The sequence below is a fragment of the Pteropus alecto genome, unplaced genomic scaffold (assembly GCF_000325575.1).
Source record: "Pteropus alecto unplaced genomic scaffold, ASM32557v1 scaffold49, whole genome shotgun sequence".
In the NCBI taxonomy this organism is placed as follows: domain Eukaryota; kingdom Metazoa; phylum Chordata; class Mammalia; order Chiroptera; family Pteropodidae; genus Pteropus; species Pteropus alecto.
In genome coordinates, this window is record NW_006443131.1 from 3,242,295 (window position 1) to 3,268,555 (window position 26,261).

Sequence of the window (26,261 nt, forward strand, 5' to 3'; positions counted from 1 at the left end):
AGCCACAGAGAGCTGAGGGCGGGCAAACGACGAACCCAGGGTCCGAGCTCTAAACCAGGGTCCTGGAGCCGCAGTGCAGGGTGGCCTCGAACACCTCGGGGTGCGGTCTGCGGCTCCGAAAGCCCCCTGGCACAGCAGTCACCTCGACAGAAACAAGCCCAGCACCGAAAAATGCACGCCGCCGAAAATGACTGTAACATTCAAGGGGCCACGTACCTTTCCGTATGGTCCTTTGGTCTGGGACTTCCGGACTGGCTCACTCTGAGCGTTGGCTAATTCTAGGCATTGTCCAGATGGTAGAGTGACGGTGACACACGGGGGAAGGCCCAGAGGGGAAGTGACGGACCCCACGTGTGTGGCACACATGCGGTTAAGTGCTGGGCTTTCGCGTGGGACGGCTCGGGGTTCTAACCAGTGCTGCCACTTACGAGCTGCGATTTGGGATAAATTATTAAATTTCTCTATGTTTCCATTTCCTTTTTTGTAAAACGATAATGATAATAATACTGACCTTACGGGGATATCGAGAGGAATAAACAGGCCAGCGCCTCGTCTAGAGGGTAGCGAGCCCTTAATGACGGCCATCACCAAGATTATCGTCACCGCTGCCTGGTGGTGACGTACAGAAAAGCTGGTTCTTCATGCCTAATACAGTTTTCCGACTATTTCTGCCTACCTCAGGTATTATATTTGATATATGTATGTATAGAAGTGACATTTTCCCCAGGGTCCAGGCCCAAAGCTGCCAGATGACCAATGGATGGCAGGAAGCCCGAGAAGAAATGCTCTCGAAACTCACCCTTTGGAAAACGTGACTTTCGTGAACAGCCCATTGACTTACACTTTTATAGTCCACAAAAGACCCTTCCCAGGGCCGGAAAATATGTTTTTTTTCCCTCTTCCTATCTGACAGCGCTCCTTATAGTACTCTTTCATATTTCTGTGTTCGAGTTGGCCTGACACTCCTAAAATTCTGCATAAATTTGGTGTACTATGTAACTGACACACAGAGATAAACTAGTTTGATGGTTACGAGCAAGGGCGTTATGATAAGGTAGATATAGGTTCAAACCCTGGTTCCCCTACCTACTAGCCGTGTGACCTTAGGAGGCTCACGCTCTCTGAAACTATTTCTTCATCTTTAAAGTGGGGAAAAACAATACGTATCTCATAGCAATGTCATGAAGATGAAATGAGATGATGCGTGAAGTTTTCAGCACAATATCTTGCACATGGTACATTCTCAATAAATGGCTGTTATTATTGCACAGAGACATGAAGTAGGTTAGCCTAATGACCTGGGTTCGTTTTCAACTAAGGAAGCATTTACTGCGCACCTGCCGACAACCTTACAGTTTGCTACCCCGCATGGGTATTCAACAAAGGGAATGAACGACGTTAAGTCCTCTAAAACACAGCACCTGCTTTCCACAACTGTCATGACCCTGGAAAAAAAGTGCCTGCAACGTGGCCTCACACTTGAAGGTGAGCAGGTGCCAGCCTTTCTGTAATTACCTCAAAGATGAGAATGGCAGGCGGAGGAAGGTGAGCAAACACGGACAGAGGTGGGGTTAGATTCGATTGGAGATGATTCAGTCCATCCCACAGAGGGCAGCGCCTTTATAAGGGCCAATATCTTGGTCCATTGTCACCCTGCAAGCTGCATCGGGCTATTTTCCTACTTGTTCCTTTGGTGAATCAGGTGAGAGAAAATTCATCTGGCTTTTTCAATGGATATTTGGTTGCTCATTGTCCATAGCAGAAACCCAAGAGTTTGAACTGAGGCAGAGTTCATGTATATGTGGACTTTCTTTCCATTTTTCTTTCTTTCTTTCTTTCTTTCTTCCTTCCTTTCTTTCTTTCTTTCTTTCTTTCTTCCTTCCTTTCTTTCTTTCTTTCTTTCTTTCTTCCTTCCTTTCTTTCTTTCTTTCTTTCTTTCTTCCTTCCTTTCTTTCTTTCTTTCTTTCTTTCTTCCTTCCTTTCTTTCTTTCTTTCTTTCTTTCCTTCCTTTCTTTCTTTTCTCTCTCTCTCTCTCTCTCTCTCTTTCTTTCTCTTTTCTTTCTATTTGTTTGGCCAGTTTAGTTTATTCCGGGGCCTTTTTAGAATAAATTTGTCATTGTGGAGAATAACAAACAGACGTCTGCCTTCCTACAGGTCGTCCTGCATTCTCTTCGTGGTCTGTCTGCGTGCCATCTTTTTCCTGGCTGTCTAGCTCAAGCAGAGAGGAGACTCGCACTGCTGTGGAGTCCCTTACGGTTCAATGTCAGTCCCCAGAGCCCCCAGGCTAAATCCTCTACTAGTCAAACTACTGCCCGAATTCCTGAGCCTTTCTCCCTGACCACCGAAAGAGATCAGCATTTGGTCAAGGGCTGGGGTTAGGTCGTCCCTAAACTCTCTTGAGAGCTAGCTCAAGCTTCTAGAATATACCGTAGCATCGGCCCCCTTTGCCATTTTTTATTCTCCGAAGGGTCCAGTTCAGCTTTTGGTGCCCGAGGGGAAATAGGAGTGCATGATAGAAGGTCTGTCACTTTTGCCTCTAGGAAACAAGTAAAAGTAGCAAGAGAGACTGGGGCAACATGTCTGGGTGGTTCTGGAAATTTTGGAAGCTCCAGGACAACACCCTGGGCAGCAAAGTACACAAAGTGTAGAGGTAAAGTACGTATTTGTCCATGACATGGGGACCCGAGATCTAGTCCCAGTTCGGCAAGCAACGTGCCATGACTTAATGTTAGCAAAGTTATTCTTCGCTGTATTGAAAAGTTTCATATCATCCCTGACCCGTCCTTCATCCTGAGGTATTGAAGGATTTAAAGAGACAAGAGATTTGAAAAATCATGATGATGATTCTAAAAATCAGAACTGCTTATAAATTAAGAGGAAGGAAAAGAAACGATAGGGTCTTTTGTTTTGTTTTGTTTTTTTCTCGTCAGCTTCACTTAAACGTGCAAAAAGATGTCTATCCTCTTGAGAAGTGTCGTCACCGTCATCGATGTCTTCTACAAATACACCAGCCAAGATGGGGACTGTGGCACGCTGAGCAAGGTTGAACTAAAGGACCTTCTGGAGAAAGAGTTCCGCCCAATTCTGAAGGTAGGCAAAGTGCGCCAGGACCGCAGGCGCCTACGGTCTTATACGTTAGGTATCTGACATATCTAATGTCAAATATCCATAATTCCGCAACCCTACCTGAATATGTGTTAGAGGAACAAATTTTGGCTAAAAAACGCACCGTTTCAATGGTCTCTGAGTAAACTCTATGAGCAGTGCTTCCTGGGGACATCAGAAAGTTTTTTGTGGAAGGAGTTATTTTTAGAAAGGGGAATGGTTTTTCCTCATTTCCTTGTGCATTCCAATCAATGTGGACCCTCAGGTTTTTTCATGCCCCCAGGCTTCCCATTCCAAAAAAGCAGAAAAGAAATCTGAGTTAAGTCACGAATGAATAAACCACCCTATCAAATGGGGAAGAAAAAGCAGAGAGAGGGAAACGATCTACAAAGGGAGTTGACCAAGTAGCCAGGATGACTGAAAAATGAAAACCAAAAACACGCATTTATTCCAACTACTTGGAAAGGACTCAGCTATTAACTTCGAAATTATAGATCCTAACACAGAATATATTTGCATGTAATGTTTAAAATGTGTGTCAAACTAAACTACACAAGGCATCTAACTTGGTTTACTCAACAACATCCTGTATGCCTCACCCAAGGACCTAGGCCTCTAGCTTCCGTCCTTGAGTTGTCTTCTTCTGAGGTCTTCAATAGTCTTTATCTTTTCTATTATTTCTTCACACCTGCTGAGTCCTATTAGGCTGCCTTAGCCTAAAGTAATCCTTGACCGGATTGAAAATACCTAATGTCAAATATCCATAATTCCGCAACCCTATCTGAATATTTTAACTGGGTGTGCGGGCTGTGCTGACGGTGCATTGCTCACATACAGAACCCAGATGATCCAGACACAGTGGAAGTTATCATGCACATGCTGGATCGAGATCATGACCGAAGACTGGACTTCACTGAGTTTCTTCTGATGGTATTCAAGCTGGCGATGGCCTGCAACAAGGTTCTCAGCAAAGAATACTGCAAAGCTTCAGGGTCAAAGCAGCGGAAGCATGGGCGTGGTCGCCAACACCGAGAGGAAGAACATGGAACAGAAGAGGACGATGAGGATACATCAGGACAGAAATCAGGTCACAGATATTCGAGTGGGGGTGAGGGAGAGGAGCATGGTCATGGTTCTGAGGGCGCAAGGGGACTTGCCAAACAGAGACGTGGGTCCAACTCCAGGAGGCAACATGACCAGGAGGGATCTGAGAAAAGGCGCCGTGGGTCTAGCTCTGGCCACTCATGGAGTAGTGGCAAAGAAAGTCATGGTTCCAGCTCTGGTGAGCTGGAAGGAAACAGACACAAGTCACATGTCAGCCCCTCAAGGGAATCCGGAGAGGCATGTGAATCGGGATCTGAATCTAAGAGTGGGAGAAGGAAGGGTCGTGGTGGCCTGCCATGTGGATTGGAAGCCGGAGGGCACGAATCAAACTCTACTCAGTCGAGCGGGAGTGGAGGACAAAAGATTGCATCTAGCTCTGGAGGTTCAGGAGACAATGGAAGACAAAGCCAGGCAGGTGGTTCCAGCAATTCGAAGGGGTGTGGAGGGCCACGACATGCCTCTAGTTCTTGTAACTCTAGGGCACACTGCCAACCACAGAGCTGTGGAGGCCAACAGAGAAGAGGATCAGGTCAGTCCTCATGCTGTGGACAATATGGGTCTGAGGAAAGTCAGTCTTCCACTTATGGTCAACAAGGAGCTGGTTCCTGTAAACAGCCATTGAACCCTCCTCAGAAAAAATCTAATTCAAATGAATTTTCTAAAAATGGTCAACACGGGTCTGGCTCAGGCCAGTCCTCTGGCTCTGGCCAACATTGGTCTGGCTCAGGTCAGAGCTCTGGCTTTGGCCAGCATGGGTCTGGATCAGGTCAGAGCTCTGGCTTTGGACAACACGGGTCTGGCTCAGGCCAGGCCTCTGGCTTTGGCCAACATGGGTCTGGCTCAAGTCAGAGCTCTGGTTTTGGCCAACATGGGTCCAGGTCAAGCCAGTCCTCTGGCTTTGGCCAACACGGGTCTGGCTCAGGCCAGTCCTCTGGCTTTGGTCAACACGGGTCTGGCTCAGGACAGAGCTCTGGCTTTGGCCAACATGGATCTGGATCAAGCCAGTCATCTGGCTTCGGTCAACATGGATCTGGCTCAGGCCAGTCCTCTGGCTTTGGCCAACACGGGTCTGGCTCAGGTCAGAGCTCTGGCTTTGGCCAACATGGGTCTGGCTCAGGTCAGAGCTCTACCTCTGGCCACCATGGGACTGGATCAAGCCAGTCATCTGGCTTTGGTCAACATGGGTCTGGCTCAGGTCAGAGCTCTACCTCTGGCCACCATGGGACTGGATCAAGCCAATCATCTGGCTTTGGTCAACATGGGTCTGGCTCAGGTCAGAGCTCTACCTCTGGCCACCATGGGACTGGATCAAGCCAATCATCTGGCTTTGGCCAACATGGGTCTGGCTCAGGTCAGAGCTCTACCTCTGGCCACCATGGGACTGGATCAAGCCAATCATCTGGCTTTGGTCAACATGGGTCTGGCTCAGGTCAGAGCTCTACCTCTGGCCACCATGGGACTGGATCAAGCCAATCATCTGGCTTTGGTCAACATGGGTCTGGCTCAGGTCAGAGCTCTACCTCTGGCCACCATGGGACTGGATCAAGCCAATCATCTGGCTTTGGTCAACATGGGTCTGGCTCAGGTCAGAGCTCTACCTCTGGCCACCATGGGACTGGATCAAGCCAATCATCTGGCTTTGGTCAACATGGGTCTGGCTCAGGTCAGAGCTCTACCTCTGGCCACCATGGGACTGGATCAAGCCAATCATCTGGCTTTGGTCAACATGGGTCTGGCTCAGGTCAGAGCTCTACCTCTGGCCACCATGGGACTGGATCAAGCCAATCATCTGGCTTTGGTCAACATGGGTCTGGCTCAGGTCAGAGCTCTACCTCTGGCCACCATGGGACTGGATCAAGCCAATCATCTGGCTTTGGTCAACATGGGTCTGGCTCAGGTCAGAGCTCTACCTCTGGCCACCATGGGACTGGATCAAGCCAATCATCTGGCTTTGGTCAACATGGGTCTGGCTCAGGTCAGAGCTCTACCTCTGGCCACCATGGGACTGGATCAAGCCAATCATCTGGCTTTGGTCAACATGGGTCTGGCTCAGGTCAGAGCTCTACCTCTGGCCACCATGGGACTGGATCAAGCCAATCATCTGGCTTTGGTCAACATGGGTCTGGCTCAGGTCAGAGCTCTACCTCTGGCCACCATGGGACTGGATCAAGCCAATCATCTGGCTTTGGTCAACATGGGTCTGGCTCAGGTCAGAGCTCTACCTCTGGCCACCATGGGACTGGATCAAGCCAATCATCTGGCTTTGGTCAACATGGGTCTGGCTCAGGTCAGAGCTCTACCTCTGGCCACCATGGGACTGGATCAAGCCAATCATCTGGCTTTGGTCAACATGGGTCTGGCTCAGGTCAGAGCTCTACCTCTGGCCACCATGGGACTGGATCAAGCCAATCATCTGGCTTTGGTCAACATGGGTCTGGCTCAGGTCAGAGCTCTACCTCTGGCCACCATGGGACTGGATCAAGCCAATCATCTGGCTTTGGTCAACATGGGTCTGGCTCAGGTCAGAGCTCTACCTCTGGCCACCATGGGACTGGATCAAGCCAATCATCTGGCTTTGGTCAACATGGGTCTGGCTCAGGTCAGAGCTCTACCTCTGGCCACCATGGGACTGGATCAAGCCAATCATCTGGCTTTGGTCAACATGGGTCTGGCTCAGGTCAGAGCTCTACCTCTGGCCACCATGGGACTGGATCAAGCCAATCATCTGGCTTTGGTCAACATGGGTCTGGCTCAGGTCAGAGCTCTACCTCTGGCCACCATGGGACTGGATCAAGCCAATCATCTGGCTTTGGTCAACATGGGTCTGGCTCAGGTCAGAGCTCTACCTCTGGCCACCATGGGACTGGATCAAGCCAATCATCTGGCTTTGGTCAACATGGGTCTGGCTCAGGTCAGAGCTCTACCTCTGGCCACCATGGGACTGGATCAAGCCAATCATCTGGCTTTGGTCAACATGGGTCTGGCTCAGGTCAGAGCTCTACCTCTGGCCACCATGGGACTGGATCAAGCCAATCATCTGGCTTTGGTCAACATGGGTCTGGCTCAGGTCAGAGCTCTACCTCTGGCCACCATGGGACTGGATCAAGCCAATCATCTGGCTTTGGTCAACATGGGTCTGGCTCAGGTCAGAGCTCTACCTCTGGCCACCATGGGACTGGATCAAGCCAATCATCTGGCTTTGGTCAACATGGGTCTGGCTCAGGTCAGAGCTCTACCTCTGGCCACCATGGGACTGGATCAAGCCAATCATCTGGCTTTGGTCAACATGGGTCTGGCTCAGGTCAGAGCTCTACCTCTGGCCACCATGGGACTGGATCAAGCCAATCATCTGGCTTTGGTCAACATGGGTCTGGCTCAGGTCAGAGCTCTACCTCTGGCCACCATGGGACTGGATCAAGCCAATCATCTGGCTTTGGTCAACATGGGTCTGGCTCAGGTCAGAGCTCTACCTCTGGCCACCATGGGACTGGATCAAGCCAATCATCTGGCTTTGGTCAACATGGGTCTGGCTCAGGTCAGAGCTCTACCTCTGGCCACCATGGGACTGGATCAAGCCAATCATCTGGCTTTGGTCAACATGGGTCTGGCTCAGGTCAGAGCTCTACCTCTGGCCACCATGGGACTGGATCAAGCCAATCATCTGGCTTTGGTCAACATGGGTCTGGCTCAGGTCAGAGCTCTACCTCTGGCCACCATGGGACTGGATCAAGCCAATCATCTGGCTTTGGTCAACATGGGTCTGGCTCAGGTCAGAGCTCTACCTCTGGCCACCATGGGACTGGATCAAGCCAATCATCTGGCTTTGGTCAACATGGGTCTGGCTCAGGTCAGAGCTCTACCTCTGGCCACCATGGGACTGGATCAAGCCAATCATCTGGCTTTGGTCAACATGGGTCTGGCTCAGGTCAGAGCTCTACCTCTGGCCACCATGGGACTGGATCAAGCCAATCATCTGGCTTTGGTCAACATGGGTCTGGCTCAGGTCAGAGCTCTACCTCTGGCCACCATGGGACTGGATCAAGCCAATCATCTGGCTTTGGTCAACATGGGTCTGGCTCAGGTCAGAGCTCTACCTCTGGCCACCATGGGACTGGATCAAGCCAATCATCTGGCTTTGGTCAACATGGGTCTGGCTCAGGTCAGAGCTCTACCTCTGGCCACCATGGGACTGGATCAAGCCAATCATCTGGCTTTGGTCAACATGGGTCTGGCTCAGGTCAGAGCTCTACCTCTGGCCACCATGGGACTGGATCAAGCCAATCATCTGGCTTTGGTCAACATGGGTCTGGCTCAGGTCAGAGCTCTACCTCTGGCCACCATGGGACTGGATCAAGCCAATCATCTGGCTTTGGTCAACATGGGTCTGGCTCAGGTCAGAGCTCTACCTCTGGCCACCATGGGACTGGATCAAGCCAATCATCTGGCTTTGGTCAACATGGGTCTGGCTCAGGTCAGAGCTCTACCTCTGGCCACCATGGGACTGGATCAAGCCAATCATCTGGCTTTGGTCAACATGGGTCTGGCTCAGGTCAGAGCTCTACCTCTGGCCACCATGGGACTGGATCAAGCCAATCATCTGGCTTTGGTCAACATGGGTCTGGCTCAGGTCAGAGCTCTACCTCTGGCCACCATGGGACTGGATCAAGCCAATCATCTGGCTTTGGTCAACATGGGTCTGGCTCAGGTCAGAGCTCTACCTCTGGCCACCATGGGACTGGATCAAGCCAATCATCTGGCTTTGGTCAACATGGGTCTGGCTCAGGTCAGAGCTCTACCTCTGGCCACCATGGGACTGGATCAAGCCAATCATCTGGCTTTGGTCAACATGGGTCTGGCTCAGGTCAGAGCTCTACCTCTGGCCACCATGGGACTGGATCAAGCCAATCATCTGGCTTTGGTCAACATGGGTCTGGCTCAGGTCAGAGCTCTACCTCTGGCCACCATGGGACTGGATCAAGCCAATCATCTGGCTTTGGTCAACATGGGTCTGGCTCAGGTCAGAGCTCTACCTCTGGCCACCATGGGACTGGATCAAGCCAATCATCTGGCTTTGGTCAACATGGGTCTGGCTCAGGTCAGAGCTCTACCTCTGGCCACCATGGGACTGGATCAAGCCAATCATCTGGCTTTGGTCAACATGGGTCTGGCTCAGGTCAGAGCTCTACCTCTGGCCACCATGGGACTGGATCAAGCCAATCATCTGGCTTTGGTCAACATGGGTCTGGCTCAGGTCAGAGCTCTACCTCTGGCCACCATGGGACTGGATCAAGCCAATCATCTGGCTTTGGTCAACATGGGTCTGGCTCAGGTCAGAGCTCTACCTCTGGCCACCATGGGACTGGATCAAGCCAATCATCTGGCTTTGGTCAACATGGGTCTGGCTCAGGTCAGAGCTCTACCTCTGGCCACCATGGGACTGGATCAAGCCAATCATCTGGCTTTGGTCAACATGGGTCTGGCTCAGGTCAGAGCTCTACCTCTGGCCACCATGGGACTGGATCAAGCCAATCATCTGGCTTTGGTCAACATGGGTCTGGCTCAGGTCAGAGCTCTACCTCTGGCCACCATGGGACTGGATCAAGCCAATCATCTGGCTTTGGTCAACATGGGTCTGGCTCAGGTCAGAGCTCTACCTCTGGCCACCATGGGACTGGATCAAGCCAATCATCTGGCTTTGGTCAACATGGGTCTGGCTCAGGTCAGAGCTCTACCTCTGGCCACCATGGGACTGGATCAAGCCAATCATCTGGCTTTGGTCAACATGGGTCTGGCTCAGGTCAGAGCTCTACCTCTGGCCACCATGGGACTGGATCAAGCCAATCATCTGGCTTTGGTCAACATGGGTCTGGCTCAGGTCAGAGCTCTACCTCTGGCCACCATGGGACTGGATCAAGCCAATCATCTGGCTTTGGTCAACATGGGTCTGGCTCAGGTCAGAGCTCTACCTCTGGCCACCATGGGACTGGATCAAGCCAATCATCTGGCTTTGGTCAACATGGGTCTGGCTCAGGTCAGAGCTCTACCTCTGGCCACCATGGGACTGGATCAAGCCAATCATCTGGCTTTGGTCAACATGGGTCTGGCTCAGGTCAGAGCTCTACCTCTGGCCACCATGGGACTGGATCAAGCCAATCATCTGGCTTTGGTCAACATGGGTCTGGCTCAGGTCAGAGCTCTACCTCTGGCCACCATGGGACTGGATCAAGCCAATCATCTGGCTTTGGTCAACATGGGTCTGGCTCAGGTCAGAGCTCTACCTCTGGCCACCATGGGACTGGATCAAGCCAATCATCTGGCTTTGGTCAACATGGGTCTGGCTCAGGTCAGAGCTCTACCTCTGGCCACCATGGGACTGGATCAAGCCAATCATCTGGCTTTGGTCAACATGGGTCTGGCTCAGGTCAGAGCTCTACCTCTGGCCACCATGGGACTGGATCAAGCCAATCATCTGGCTTTGGTCAACATGGGTCTGGCTCAGGTCAGAGCTCTACCTCTGGCCACCATGGGACTGGATCAAGCCAATCATCTGGCTTTGGTCAACATGGGTCTGGCTCAGGTCAGAGCTCTACCTCTGGCCACCATGGGACTGGATCAAGCCAATCATCTGGCTTTGGTCAACATGGGTCTGGCTCAGGTCAGAGCTCTACCTCTGGCCACCATGGGACTGGATCAAGCCAATCATCTGGCTTTGGTCAACATGGGTCTGGCTCAGGTCAGAGCTCTACCTCTGGCCACCATGGGACTGGATCAAGCCAATCATCTGGCTTTGGTCAACATGGGTCTGGCTCAGGTCAGAGCTCTACCTCTGGCCACCATGGGACTGGATCAAGCCAATCATCTGGCTTTGGTCAACATGGGTCTGGCTCAGGTCAGAGCTCTACCTCTGGCCACCATGGGACTGGATCAAGCCAATCATCTGGCTTTGGTCAACATGGGTCTGGCTCAGGTCAGAGCTCTGGCTTTGGCCAACACGATTCTGGATCAAGTCAGAGCTCTGGTTTTGGCCAACATGGGTCCGGGTCAAGCCAGTCCTCTGGCTCTGGCCAACATGGATCTGGCTCAGGTCTGAGCTCTGGCTTTGGCCAACATGGGTCTGGATCAGGTCAGAGCTCTAACTCTGGCCACCATGGGTCTGGATCAAGCCAGTCTTCTGGCTCTGGCCATCACAGGTCTGGCTCAGGTCAGAGCTCTGGGTTTGGCCAACACGGGTCTGGCTCAGGCCAGTCCTCTGGCTCTGGCCAACATGGGTCTGGATCAAGCCAGTCATCTGGCTTTGGTCAACATGGGTCTGGCTCAGGTCAGAGCTCTGGCTTTGGCCAACATGGCTCTGGCTCAGGCCAGTCCTCTGGCTATGGCCACCATGGGTCTGGATCAAGCCAGTCATCTGGCTTTGGTCAACATGGGTCTGGCTCAGGTCAGAGCTCTGGCTCCCAGTCATCTCTTTGGTCAACATGGGTCTGGCTCAGGTCAGAGCTCTGGGTTTGGCCAACACGGGTCTGGCTCAGGTCAGAGCTCTGGCTTTGGCCAGCATGGGTCTGGATCAGGTCAGAGCTCTGGCTTTGGCCATTATGGATCTGGCTCGGGTCAATCTTCTAGTTCTGTACATCATAGATCTGGTGAAAGGAGCTTTAGTCATCATGAGTCTAGTCACAGTGAATCGCACTCAGGAGGGTCTCAGAGACGCCCAGGGTCCCATCAAGGCCAAGCCGGATCTCAGCATGGAGAGTCGGGGTCCTCTGTGGGAATCAGACATGGAGTTAGTCATGGACAGTTGGGGGACACTGGTGGACATGCCCTGTCTGGTCACGGACATTCCACACGCTCAGGGTCTGGCACGAGTGAAGAAAGGAGATCCAGTCACGGCCAGTCTAGTGACAGTGAATCGCACTCAGGAGGCTCTCAGAGACGCTCAGGGTCCCGTCACGGCCAGTCTAGTGACACTGAATCGCACTCAGGAGGCTCTCAGAGACGCTCAGGGTCCCGTCACGGCCAGTCTAGTGACACTGAATCACACTCAGGAGGCTCTCAGAGACGCTCAGGGTCCCGTCACGGCCAGTCTAGTGACACTGAATCACACTCAGGAGGCTCTCAGAGGCACTCGGGGTCCCATCATGGCCAAGTCGGATCTCAACATGGAGAGTCGGGGTCCTCTGTGGAAGGAAGACATAGTCATGGACACTCCGGTGACACCGGTGGACATGCCCAGTCTGGTCACAGGCAATCTACACACTCACGGTCGTCTCATGAGCAGACCACATCTACTCATGGAGATTCAGGATCTGGCACAATAACGAGTCGTAGGTCTAGCCATACAGTGTCACATGATACTCATTGGGCATCCGGGCACAGACACAGGACACCTTCAGGCAGCCATCAGTACCAGTCTGGAGACACTTATTCTCCGTCACACGTTAGTGGGAGACAGAGTCACGGGTCGTCACAGAGGTGGAGACACGGTAGCTACGGCAGTGCTGACTATAACTACGGGCGCTCTGGGTACGGACCTTCTGGAGGCAGCAGAAAAAGCAGCCGCAGTTCTAGCCCCGAGAGGTCGACAGACACAGCTGCAGACAAGCCCGTGTCCGGATACGGACAGTCGGCTTACGTTTCTGACCACACAGGATTGAACGCGAGGGAAAGCATAAGTAGACAAGGTTCCAGTCAGGGAGTGTCTGAACTCAGCACCGACCAGCCTAGATTCAGCACCGACGAAGGACAAGTATATGGCCATGGCCAGTTAAGTGACAGCTATGGGCAGGCGAGCGACAGCAGAAGCAGAAGTCAAAGATCCACTTTCGGTTGCTCTCCTCATAGCTTAGACCCTACAGGAACTGAGGAGTTCGGGTGTCAGGACCCATCAAGCGGTACCATCGCGTGGAGTAGCGGAGGGCAGAAGCGTGAGTCAGGGTCAAGTCTGTCAGGGAGCGTCTGCAGTCAGCATGTGGACAACCAGCAGGCAGGAAACTCTGAGGCCAGAGGTCACCAGGGAAGGGTGAGAACAGACTCAGGCTCCTTTCACTTAGATAGCAACTACCCACTCTATGAATATGTCCAAGAACAAAAGTACTATTACTCTGAATAAGAATCCGAAGACAATAGAAAACAAACTAACTCAAGAGAAGAACTAACCCAAGGGAGGAATGAGACACACACGTAAAATTAAGATATTTAACACGATCCCTTCTCTCGCTAGTGGGGCTATAAGTCTTTTATTTTAACTGGTGTACTGTGCTCTATTTCTTCTGTTTGGTGCAAGGTTTTTGTTTTTGTTTTCGTTTTATTGTAAGGTTCCATAATCATTGAGCTTCTTGGTTGAAAAATAGTGAATGGAAGAAATAAATAGCATTTGGGACTGTATTTCCTACTAGATGACAAAGTGCTTTGGGTGTTTTGGGTTAAAATGAGCATTTTTAAAATTTTCCGAGAGTCACATTTTGGATTTTCCAGATTTCGTTTTAATTGATTATTGACAAATGTATCCAAGGCGCTAAGACATGGTAAGGTTTAGGAGCCAAAATTGCTCTAAAAACATTGTAACACGCTCCATGTCCTAAGCGAGCAACGATATGGTATTGAAGATTCAGAATCATTGCATTTTTTCTGCCTCTTCTGGAATTCTGTACAATTGCTCTGGAATTTATTGTCATGACTGCCTGGATACAGGATCCAGAAAACTGTACTGCATAAATATTGCCAATAAACTCTTCATCAAGGTCTAGTTTCCCTCCGCTTTCGCCCTCAGGCACGCAAACACGGCTCCCTGCCACGGGGTCAGATGTACGTTTCTGTTCTGCCTGTGGACACTTCGGCGGCCGTAAAGCATCAGACGCCAGTAATAGGGAGTCTAAAGGAGGCAAAACTCAATCGCTTTTGATCTTTTCCTCAATCTAACTGCCATCCGAAGCATTTACAGAAAGAAACGCTTCATGCCCCTGAGTCATGAACCTCAGATGCTCGGTCAGATGTCGTGATCAAACACGAGCCCATGTGGCTACACCCTGTGACAGCCCAAGCTCTGTCAAAGATAGTGACTGAAATACCCCTATCAATGAAGGCTGATGGCAGTGGCGGCTAGTGGGGCTCCACAGTTTCCAGTGGGAGAGAAACAATTAAAAATATTCTCCTGTCTCAGAGAAAGAAATACTTGATTTTATTATGAACATCAAGAGAAGCAACAAAAAGTAGAAAGATATGTACAAAAGACACTAACAGCAGTAGAAAGTGTGCTACCCTAAAACCTAAAGCAAACGTCCAGAACGTCAGGGCTAGTAAGGGCTTCCAAGATGACAGCCTCGGTTTACCTATTAAAAGAAAAAAACCAGCAAAGCAGATTTAAATCAATGCTTATGTGACCATGCTCTGTGATCCACAAAACACTATTAATGAGAGCAAACAAAATCGTGATACTATTAACAACAAACATAAAAAATAACTGAGTAGATGGTAGTTAACCCTAAGTAGTAATCAAGTCCTACAAAGCTACCTATCGCCATTCGTTAACTGAAAAAAAAGGTAATTATTAAAGAATCAGTAGACATTTAAATGTTATGTGTAATCTCATCTAAATAATTTCTATTGCGGGTAAAGCAAATGAGATTCAAAGAGATCAGCTTGCCCGTTTCAGGTAGCTCATTCACAGCGCTGCCAGGGGGTGGGTGTCCCAACTCTTGAGCCAAAGCCCCTTCCACCCTACGAGCAGTCTTACATTCATTCTGCACGTCTACGGTCCCGCGCTCTTTAATCTCTACATGTGAGGTTAGGAGTGGCGAGAAGCTCCGTCCCCTGAATCAACGTTCAATTGCATTTATCGTACGTGTGCTGTACAAATATATAAGTCAAATATTTATAAGCGATTCCCATCATCCCTTGATCACACTCACTTGAAGTTTAAATACGATGAAAATTTTTATATTCCGGACACCTAAGACCCTCAATAATTTATTTTAATCAAATCGAAGGCAATTGTTCCCCATAAATGATACCAAGAGTCTTGTAAAGTAATTTAAAGAGTTATATGTTCCCTTTCTAAGAGAAGAGGAAAGATAAGGGTGAGATAGGTGTGGCCCACAAGGCAAAAGGTTGCTGACTGGGGCGCCCCCATGTGGGACCTCTGTGAACAGCATCCTACAAACAAAGCATCTCTGTGCCAAAGGACAGCAGGGGATGTCAACGCATTCCTCCGAACCCGGCTGTACTCTGACAGAGCCGTGCGCGGCACTGAGAAGGTACCGAGTGGCCGAATGGGGGAAAACAAACTTCCTCCAAAGTTTCTAGCTAAAGTGACCTTCGGATGCGGGAAACACACAGCTAATGTTGGTTTCTCTTATTTCCTCTCCACTATAAACCAGTTCACGTCTCTAGATAGATAGGCAGGCAGGGAGCAGGTGAGCAGGGAGGTAGATAGGCAGATAGGCATCTCACAGGCAGATAGGCAGATAAGTAGATAGACAGACTGATTGATTTTTAAATCTTCTAATGTTAAAAACTTTAATTTTTTTAAATTTAAACTTAAATGTTTTTAACGTTAAAAGCATTCTCCATACCTCGCTCAGCAGTATCTTTCCCTTTTGTCAAGAGAGTCTTAAAAAGACAGTAATTCAACCTTCCTTCTTCCCAAATTCTCAAGACGAATTTTGTCAGCTCTGATTGTGTCTGGCTGGGTGTCTCAAAAACCAATCAACCGATAAACAAACAGAATCACATCTCATTCCATCTGATTTATTCCAAGTAGCATTAAAACACACACGAGAGTCTGCAGTCGTTTCCAGTGGTGCAACCTCAGGGGTCAGGCAAGGGCTGTCGCCTTCCGAAGCACACCACGTGAGCTCGAGTATTTGAGGGAGCAGGGGGATACCCAATGGCCTTTATTTTCCAGCAACATTACCATCTAGTTCCTATTGATCTTTTCTTCCAAACCCTCGCCTCCCTCTTCCTAATGCCTTTTGGGATGAGTTTTGTCAGGCTCAGCTAGCCAAGCCTACAAGAATAGATGGCTGAGCTCCACCCATGTGAGACAGAATGCATTTCTACAGCTCTCCTCCCGACAAGTAATCCCAGAATGTGGGCTGGGCCGATCAGCAATCCGTCTCTGATTAGTCTGATGACAGTCTGCAGATGATCCAGATAATGTGGGCGTTGTTGGTGGAGCATTCGGGCCACTCATTCATTCATTGGAGAGAAGTTAATAACCACTTGACCGACAGACACTATACTAAAGTTACAAATAGGAGGAAAACACAGTTCCTGCCCTTTAATAGTTCACGCATTCATCAGGGGGATTGACATGTGAAGAAGCGACAGGTATAAATAAACACTCTGGCAAGCGCTAGGGTAGATACGCTCCAGGGACTGTTGGCAGCAAGATGATCAACTACCTCTGATTAACAGCGAAGAAACAGGATTCAAAGAAATCTTTAGAAAAGAGAAAAGAGGAGATTTTGGGGCAGGCCTCCAGAAATGGTCAGGCATTATCCAGCTTTACTCGGGGACCCTACCCCAGGCATCGTATTTTTAGAGTATGTATGAAGTCTTAAAGTAGAAAAGGCCACGGGGAGCCCAGGGGACTGAAAATAATTCAGCGTCGCTAACACAGCATCCACACAGCATGGGGAGAAATGGTGATGTCACAACAGGCAGAGGCTGGATTGCGATGACTCTTATAAACCTTACTAAGAATTTTAACCTTTATCCGTAAGCAATCGAGACTCATCGAAGGGTTTTTAAAGTCACGTGATCGTATATTCATTTCAGAAGGATCTTTGTGCGTGCGTGGCAATGCTGAGGCGTGGCGACCAATCTAGAGGCCACTGCAGTGAATCTGGGAAGAGGTGACAGAGGTTACATGGGATGCAGAAGAAGAGCTAGACACAGGACATGTTTCTGAAAAGATTTAAATGCAGGTCAGATGGTATTCAGTGCCTGGGTCAAATGAAGGTGTCTAAGGGAACCTGCTGGATGCGGGGCTTGGGTCCTCAAGGCGACAGAGCGAGTTTGCAGGAAGGAAACCAAAAAAAGAGACTTTGAGAAGAAAGTGAACTTTTGCTGGTATTTTCTTAGGTTTGGGTCGGGCCTCGGCCATATACAGAAACCTAGACGTTCAAAAGCGACCGGCAAGCCACGGCCAGTCCGCTGATGTGTTCCAACTGGTCCGCACACTACGGCTTAAACTACGGGTTAGTTACAATGTTTGGAAACCGAGAGATGGCCAAAGAAACAGACCCTGAATTTCCGTTTTCTCTTAAGCCAAATATGTAGCAACACCTGGGCCAACGTCCCCTCCCAACGACCAGCCACACCCACGTAGTCACAGCCTCACTTTCGACCGGACACGTGCAAGGCCCCTCATCAGTGTTCCCATCAGTTCTGGATGTCCCTGTCACGCTGAAGCCACTTCATTCGCTTAGATCAGTGGACGAACACAGAAGGTCTTCAGGGAATCACTTTCCGTGAAGTGATCTTCAACTTCTTTTTTTCTTTTTTATTTATTATGATTTATGCCTACAGCACCTAGCCTTCCTAGGTGGTCTCCCATCCAAGTACTAACCAGGCCCGACCCTGCTTAGCTTCTGAGATCAGACATCGGGCTTGTTCAGGGCGGCATGGCCATAGACTATAGACCGTGGCTCCACTGGGGCACGAAGCCAAGACTTTCTGTGTGTAAAGCAGACGTGCTGACCGCTACACTATGGAACCATGTCCCCAGATCCTCAACTTCTATATGTACTCTTTCCTAGAATTTTTCTAAGAATAGGAACTACAGTAAGCCCTTCTTCCACTTATAAGCACACCAACGATCCAGCCCGAACAGGTTCGCGGAGCATTGGCCATGGCAGTAAAATCCTCCCCCACACAGAAGGGATCACGCGAGATCCTGATGTCCCCTTGAATGGCTGATCAAGGTATTCCCCTGCGCTGTACACATTTTGTTAAGGACAAAGCATAACATTAAAATGGGGGTATTTAGGCCTCTACTGAGATACTCTGAATTTATATATAATTTAGAACAGGATAGAAAATACAATAAACATTTTTATTCAGTTTCCTCACGACGATCTGGAGAAAAAGCCCTCAGAGGACAAAGCAGCAAAAGCATCAGCGTGATATTCTGAATACTGAAAACATCGTTTTTCCAATTATTTAAACGTAAGCATTTCTCGCTAAAGGAGTCTCATTCTTAGGATGTGTTATTTGCTGAAAAGAAAAGCAATATCATACTGATGATGAAGCTTTTAAGTTTAACCAGAATATATGTTACGACTACCAAAATTTTCTCAGAAGCAGCATCCACGAAAAAAAGTCTTAAAGACGAAAAATCAGCAAACTCGAGACATTCATTAAAAAATAGTATGCAGAAATGGAGATGAAATGGTCGAAAATCTGAGAGAACTTTTAATACAGAAATAATAGAGATGTTTTAAAACTCATAACAAAGTAAAAATATCCATCACAAATGAGGAAGAGTATTGTATGTCAACTATAATTTTTTTTTAAATAAATAAAATAAATGGGGAAGAGGAGGGAGGGAGAGGAAGTATGAGCCTAAAACTGGAAAATCTCATTCTAAATCACTCATTTATTATAATCTCAACATTCTTTATGCTCTTTTCCTCTCATCCTTAAAGAATCTTATACACATTATTAGCTTGGCAAAGAAATAAAACGACTCATACGTTTACACTCACACAGACACAAAGTGTAGACAGAAGGAGACTTTGGAGAAGCTAGAGGGTATGAGAGAATCGGAAAGCAGAAGAAAGGGGGTTTTGAAGGGGTCTCCTGGTGGATTCGTAACTTCACCCTTTGAGTGTTCTCTGAGAGACTCATACAGAGATGAGAAACGCTTTTCATAGTTTTTGTTTGGTAGACTCTGCGCCCTAAACGTTACTCCACACAGAAGACAGACCAGGCGAAGCCTGGCTAGGGACGAGGTTGGGGTTCAGAACTAGGATCGCGGCCACTTGTAAAGAACAACACAAGCTTGAAATAAGTGGATAGAGAGTACTGCCGAGCTCCGCGATCGAAACAAATTAGCCCTCCCGAACGATTAAAAAAATGTAAAAAAACGGAGTTCCAGTCAAGATGGTGGGATGTTTAGACTACTATGTGCGACGTGTGTAACAACATTGTAAAATAGTAAATAGCCTCTCAAATAATTAATAAACTATTTTGTAAATCAAAACCAAAAGTGAATTGAAAGAAACAGGTAGAAGGTCCCATCCATTTAAGTGACAGTGCAGAAAAACGTGATCCGGACGGGCAAAGAGACAGAACAATCCCCGCTTCAGGGACCTGGGAAACCAAGGTCACTCGCAAGGACAGAGAGGTCAGATCAGGAAGAACACAGGGTCAAGCCCATACACTGAGATGCTTAGATAATTTTGCTGGAAGAAGGCCCAGTGTTGATCCCTGAACCCCCTCGCGGATGTGGGGGTAAAGAGCATTATCTGACTATGAGCATTCTGGGAACATGGGAAAGCGAGTGTCCCGTGGTCCTGAGGGCCGGGAGTCAGGAACCGCGGGACAAACTACATTAAGTCAGGATGAGTTTGGGGACAAAGGTGTGACTCTAACGCCTACAGATGAAAAGGGCAGTCCTGCAGCCCTACGCAACCAGGGCATGTGGGAACAGCAGGCCTGACTCAGGAGGAGATGCAAGCACTAAGGATGGACCCCACAGTGGGCCTGTCCCGCATGGCAGGTCACGAAGCTTTCGCCGGCTCTGCCAGCTTACAGGGCGAGTCCGCTCACGCATGTGGCTTTTGTCAGCCTTCTATTTGGAGAATATGATTGCAAGAAATCCACCTCGCTCACCGAGTGAAAAGAATTGTAAGTTCTTGACGGTACTTAGAACCTCGCACGATGACCATGTTCAGGACGAAGGTGACACCCAGCTTTGCTCCTATCTATTTTATAAGTCGTTCTTAAAATCCACTTAATGAACAATTATTTCCATAAAGAAGCGATTCTCGAACTTTTCTATCTCACGTTCTCTTTCAGCTCTTAAAAATTACCGAGGACCCCAAAGAGCTTTTAATTATGTGGGTTATATCTATCAGTATTTTCCATATAAGAAATTAAAAGTGAAGTTAAAAAAGTACGTATTCACTTAATGATGATAATAAATCTATTACGTATTTTATGAAAAATAACTTTTTCTAAAACAAAAAATTAATAGAAGTATCACTGTTTCCCATTTTTGCAAATCTCTCTAATATTAGCCCAGCTTAACAGAAGATGGCTCGATTCCTGTATCGCTTCTGCATTCTGTTGTGGCCTGTATAGAACAGACCAAACCAAGTGTGCTCTCAAAGGCTGTTCATTAGCCGGCAGCTGTCCTGTACAAAGGAGCAGCCCCGAAATGCCAGATACAAGGTTTTTAAGCCCTAAATCCCATTCTACATTCTATCTTAAACACAAAAGTCTATTTCTCTCCTATTCATTACCTGTCAACCCACTGGTCAGGTGTGCAAGCAGGGAGTACAGAAGCAGGAAGCTTGTTGTTAGAATGTTAAGTTCCTATGGGTGATTGCCTATGTTCCCATGGGCAATAGCCAGTATTCTCATGGGTGATGGCCAAACAGTAATTTTCAGCTTATATACAATTGATTATTTTTCATGCCCCGCAAGCAAGCAGGGTTACACAGGCTAAAATAGGCAGTTAGCGTATGAGCCCATTGTTACAAGTTTCATGATGAACAGAATGCGGTTAGGGGTTCCAGAAACTAGGCCTAAGGTATAGACTTCCTTTGTCCAGTTTCAGGTTTTAATTATCTTTTAACCTTTTCATATTTCAGCAGGCTGTCACAATTCGACCTGTCGTGATATCACAGCTCTGTCCTGCGTGGCAGGTCACGGGGAACGCCGGGGTCTTACGACGAGAAGAATCACACGCTTTGACTTTACGTGTACCCAGGACCGCATTTTGAGAACTGACGCCACAGCAAATAAATGATAGCGAGCACTTTTATAAGCATGACTCATTCTTTGTTAGGTTTTTAAATAAGCTTTCTAGGCCTCGGGTCCTCTAGGTGAGAAAAAAAAGAGGAAATAGGTAGAAATGAGGCCAAATTTGGGGTGAAATGGACATCGATGGATCGCTCATCGTTTTCCAGCTTCTGGACAGAGCTAAAACTCTCATTTCATTGGGTTGCAACTGGTTTTCCTAATCTCGAAGCTCAACTTTCTGAGCTTTTCCAGCCCCAATCATTAACTATTTCGAAGTGGATCCCAGGTCTCCAAGGAGCTGAAAGACCACAGCCCTGTTCAATGGCGTAGGGATTCAAAGTTGCCGTTGCAACGCCATGAACTCCATCACAGCTCTTCTGCTTGTTTTAATCTGTTGTTGTCTGACTACGTGCAGATGGAGGTAAAGGACTTTACATGGATGATTCTATTTAATAATCCTATTAACGTTGAGAATTATTATTATCACCTTTGCTTAACAGTTGATGAAACTTGTTAATCATTTTGTCTTTAAGAGTTTGATGAGTGGGAAAGATAAAACAATAGAAGAGTCTCAGTAATTACCTTGAACAGAATTTCGCAGCTGAAAAGGACACTGAAGATCATCAAGATCAATGGCTCTTAACCTTTGATTGTTCTAGAACCATATAAGCGTCTCTCTCCCAAGGCCCTTCCCCTCAAAGAATGCACCGGCCTATCTACCTACCTACACGCAAATGTTTTCCTATCGTTTCCCGGGCTTCACAGGCCCTCTGAGGTCCACTCGTGGACATGGCCAGGTTAGGGACCCATGAGAATCTCTTTATTTTTCATCTGGAGAAAGAGGATCCCAGACTCACACAACTAGTAAGTATTGACTGTTTAACCAGAGCAAAGCTGAAGACCAGGCTCCAGCCTAGGGCTTTTCCTACCACGTTCTGTTTTCTTTTGAAAACAGAGCCAAAGGGAAAATGAGTTCATGTCAGTGTCGGCCAAGGTCAAGGAGAACTCAACAGGAGAGTCTGTCTTTTTACGTAGTCTCAGTGTTTTTTTCTTGTTTTTTTTTTTTGTTTTTTTTTTTATAGGCATGTTAGATAACCAGACAAGCCTACTAGTACAATGGGTCAATTTATAACTGTAGATAAATAAGACTCATGTCGAAATCATCTCCCCTCTATTAATCATATGCATAAAAGTTAACTACGCATGTCATTACCAGTTCACACGCAGCATCCTTTCCACATGGGAACTGTGAAAAACGCTGCGATGAGCATGGGTGTACAAACATCCCTTTGATATCTTGCTTTCATTTCTTTTGGGTATCCCCAGAGGTGGCATTGTTACCCCATTCTTATTGGTTAGAAATATATCGGTCAGAATAGCAGGCATCCTTGTCTTATTCCTGACTTAAATGGTGTATTTCTATAATGTTTCAATATGTTTGCTCTAGGTTTCCGTTAAATGACCTCTTTCTGATTAAAGAAGTTCCCTTCTATTACTAGTTTGCTGAGAATTTTTGCGTTTTAAATTTTATCTAATGCTTTTTTCAATCTATTGAGGTGATGATAGGGATTTTCTCCTTTTCAATTTACATCATAAATTACATCAATTGATTTTCAAAGGTTGAACTGCTCTTGCGATCTTATAGTAAATTTTATCTGGTCCTTATGAAACACATTTGACATTCTCCTGAATCTGATACACTAATATTCTATTAGGACATTTGCACCTCTGTGTTCCTAAGTGAAATTTATATGTATTTTTCTTTTCTTGGGCTTTCGCTACTGAATTTTCACATCTAGATTATGCTAAGCTGATGAAGTTGGTCGAGAAATGGTCTTTTTTCCCTGCGTACTGAAATAGTTCACACAAAATGTGGATTCTTCAAGATTTAGCAGATCTAGCTCAAAATGTACTGGACCTCCTGCCTTTGAAGAGTTTGAAATAGGCTTTCGAGGCTGAAATAGAAAGAATCAAAAGTACATTTCTTGGGTTGATTTTGGAAGTTTATATTTTCTTTAAAAATTATCTATTTTATGTCATTTTCAACATTCTTAGTATTTAGTTGCTATAATAGTCTATTTTTAATAGTTTATTTTTAAATAGTTTTACCTATAGTTATTCTTGTTAGTCTTTTACTGTTTTTAAAGTCATTTTTTGTTTATTTTTCTCTTTACGTTATTATTCTTTTAAAAATGTTCATGGTTTTGTGAGAAATATAATTTTTCTCTATCAATTTCTTTGATCTTTATTGTTTTCTTCATTCTATTTCTTTTGAGTTCATTTTGCCATTCTTTTTCTACTTAGAAGCTTAGTTATCTTTTTATATTCTCTTTGTAGTTAATAACTTTATTTAAGGTCATACATTTTCCTCTGAGTACTTCATCTACATCACACAAATTTTAAAGATACTCTTTCATTTGTATTCCAGTCCCGATATTTTTTAATCTCCATTTTGATTTCCTCTGTATATCATTTACCTAGAATTACCTAAGGGTATGTCGTTTTCTATATATGTGCGATTTTAATATTTCCAGTACATGGATTATTTGGATTTTATTTTTTTAATTGATTCTTTATTGTTGATTTCTATTTTTTTTTTTCATTATAGTCAGTTACTGTGGTATGCTTGATATCCAATTTTTGTACTTTGTTGTCATTTCCTTTCCTAGTATATGGTCGATTTTTATTAATTTTGCATACGCTATTGAAAAGAATGTGTCCTCTCTGTTGAAAGCAGAGTTTGCTATATATATCTATTAATCTATAAATGCGTGTTAGCTGTATTATTCAGGTCTTCTATATCCTTTTTACCGATGATTTTGACTTCTAACAAAAGTGTGAAAGTCACCTACTATAATTGTAGATTTGACAGTTTTTCCTTATTTCGATTAGTTTTTACTTTCTATACCTCAAAACAAGTATTAGGTGCTAGAAGTTCTTCATAGATAGTTCTTCATGAATGCTTCATCAGTGTGTTATGCTTTTAATTACCAGTACGTTTCACCTTTAATTCTATTTTAACTGATATTAACTTTATTAGTGTTTGCCTGGTATGTACTTCCCATCCCTCTCTTTACATCCTTCCCTTGTAATTTTGTTCCAGGTATGACTCTAATAAACAAAATATAGCTAAATGTGGGTTATTTATTTTCCGATCTGAGTTTGTATCTGTTAATAGAAAAGGTTCATTTTATCATGGAAAGAAAAACGTACAGCAAAGGGAAACTATGAAGTAAGATGGCAGAAATAAGTCTTACTATTACATAACTTCCAAAATGTAAATGTCCTCAACTAACAAATGACTTTCAAATTTGATAACAACAAAAAAGATTCAACATGTTGTCTACAAAAGACAGGATTAAGACAAAAGGCACAAAATGGTTGAAAATAAAGGGATGAAAAATAAATCAGGCAAATATGAATCAAAATAAAGTGAGAGTAGAGCTCTTAATAACTGAAAGAATATTATCGAAAATATAATAAGGAACAAAGGAGATGTAACTATCAAAATATATGTGCATCTAATAATTCAAGCTCAAAATATATCAGACAACTAACAAAACTATAGGGAGAAATAGATAAATCAGTAAATGTAATTTTAAAATTTTAACGTGCCCTCTCAGAAACTGATAGTTTGAGCAGGCAAAAAGTAAGCAGAGATATCGAATATATAAAAAATATTATAACAACACGTGTCCATCGACAGATAAATGGATAAAGAAAATACGCTATATAGACCAACAATGAAATATCATTCAGCCTTTAAAAAGAAGGAGATGCTGCCATCTGCAATGGCGTGGATGGAACCGGAGACCATTACGCTAAATGAAATAAGCCAGGCACAGAAGACAAATACGGTGCAATTCCACTTAACGAGGTGTCTAAAATAGCCAGAAACACAGAATCGGAAAACAGGATGGTGGTTTCCGAGGGCTGGGAGACAGAAAAAATGGGGAATTGTCCAATTACACAAAGTTTATAGAGTAAACAAAGATTATACAAAGTCTCAGTTCTGCTAGATGAGTAAATTCGAGAACAATGCTGCACGGCATAATGCCCGCAGTTAACAATACAGTGCTGCGCATGTCAGTATTTGTTAAGTGTTCTTTTCCCACACGCGCGTGCGCACACACACACGCACAAAAGGAAAAGAACCCAAGGGACACCAAGAAACTCTGCGAGATTTCACCTATGTCTCTCACCTCATTGCGGTGACTGTATAACAGGTGTTTGCGTATATCCAAACTCATCAGACTGTGCACATTAAATATGCACAGTCCTTAGCATACCAGTATCTCAATAAAGCAGTTTTAGGAAGCCGAGAATAGATTATCAAGCTCAAGCTATTACATACATATAGAATTGTTGAACCACCAAATTGAGAATATGTATTCTTCTAGGATACATTTTGCAGTCAGAAAAATTGACCATTTGGGTTATAAAGGAATAAATTTTGGATGACCAACATCATACGATCTATAGTCTCTGACGTTGTTACAGTAAATAATTAATAGCAAATGAATAGCTTTAAAAAAAACTTCATTTTTTGAACCAAGTAATCTTTGGGTTAAGAAATAATGAAGAGAATTGAGAAATACTTAGAACTAAACAATGACAAAAATACTGCATGTCAAAATTTATGGGACGGACATCAAACAATTCTTAGAGGGAAATTTATGGCATTCAACACACATCGGCAAGCACAAAAGGGAAAAACAAACATGTTAAACATTCAAATGAAGGCACGGGAAAAAAGCAAGAAGGAACAAAAGAATAAATATATAGTCAGAAATCATTGAAATAAGGAACAAACGTAATGAAGATTAATCGAAACGAAAGTTTTTTCTTTGAAATGATTCATAAGATAGATGGACCTCTGCCCCAATTGATACAAGAATAAAAATGGTAAGATATAAATATAGCAAATACATAACAAGAATGAAACATGAGCACCAGACTTTAGCTGACACATTTAAAAACTTAGATTAAAAGGATATATATTACTAGAAAAAAACATAAATTGCCAAAGCTGATGCGAGAGAAAATAAATAAATTCAATAGGCCAGTAAATATTGAAAACATTTAAA

General features: G+C 45.8%; 1 protein-coding gene and 1 pseudogene across 1 annotated transcript; one reads left to right on the forward strand and one right to left on the reverse strand.

Moving 5' to 3' along the window:
- Positions 1-2,952: 2,952 nt before the first annotated feature.
- Positions 2,953-7,410, forward strand: LOC102885959 (filaggrin-2; the record flags this gene model as incomplete). Its single annotated transcript, XM_025040817.1, has 3 exons — positions 2,953-3,090; positions 3,943-4,897; positions 4,976-7,410. Coding segments are annotated over exons 1-3 (3,528 nt in total), but the record flags the coding sequence as incomplete, so codon positions are not given.
- A 10,314-nt stretch (positions 7,411-17,724) lies between these two features.
- LOC112472178 lies at positions 17,725-17,840 on the reverse strand (annotated as a pseudogene).
- Positions 17,841-26,261: the final 8,421 nt, after the last annotated feature.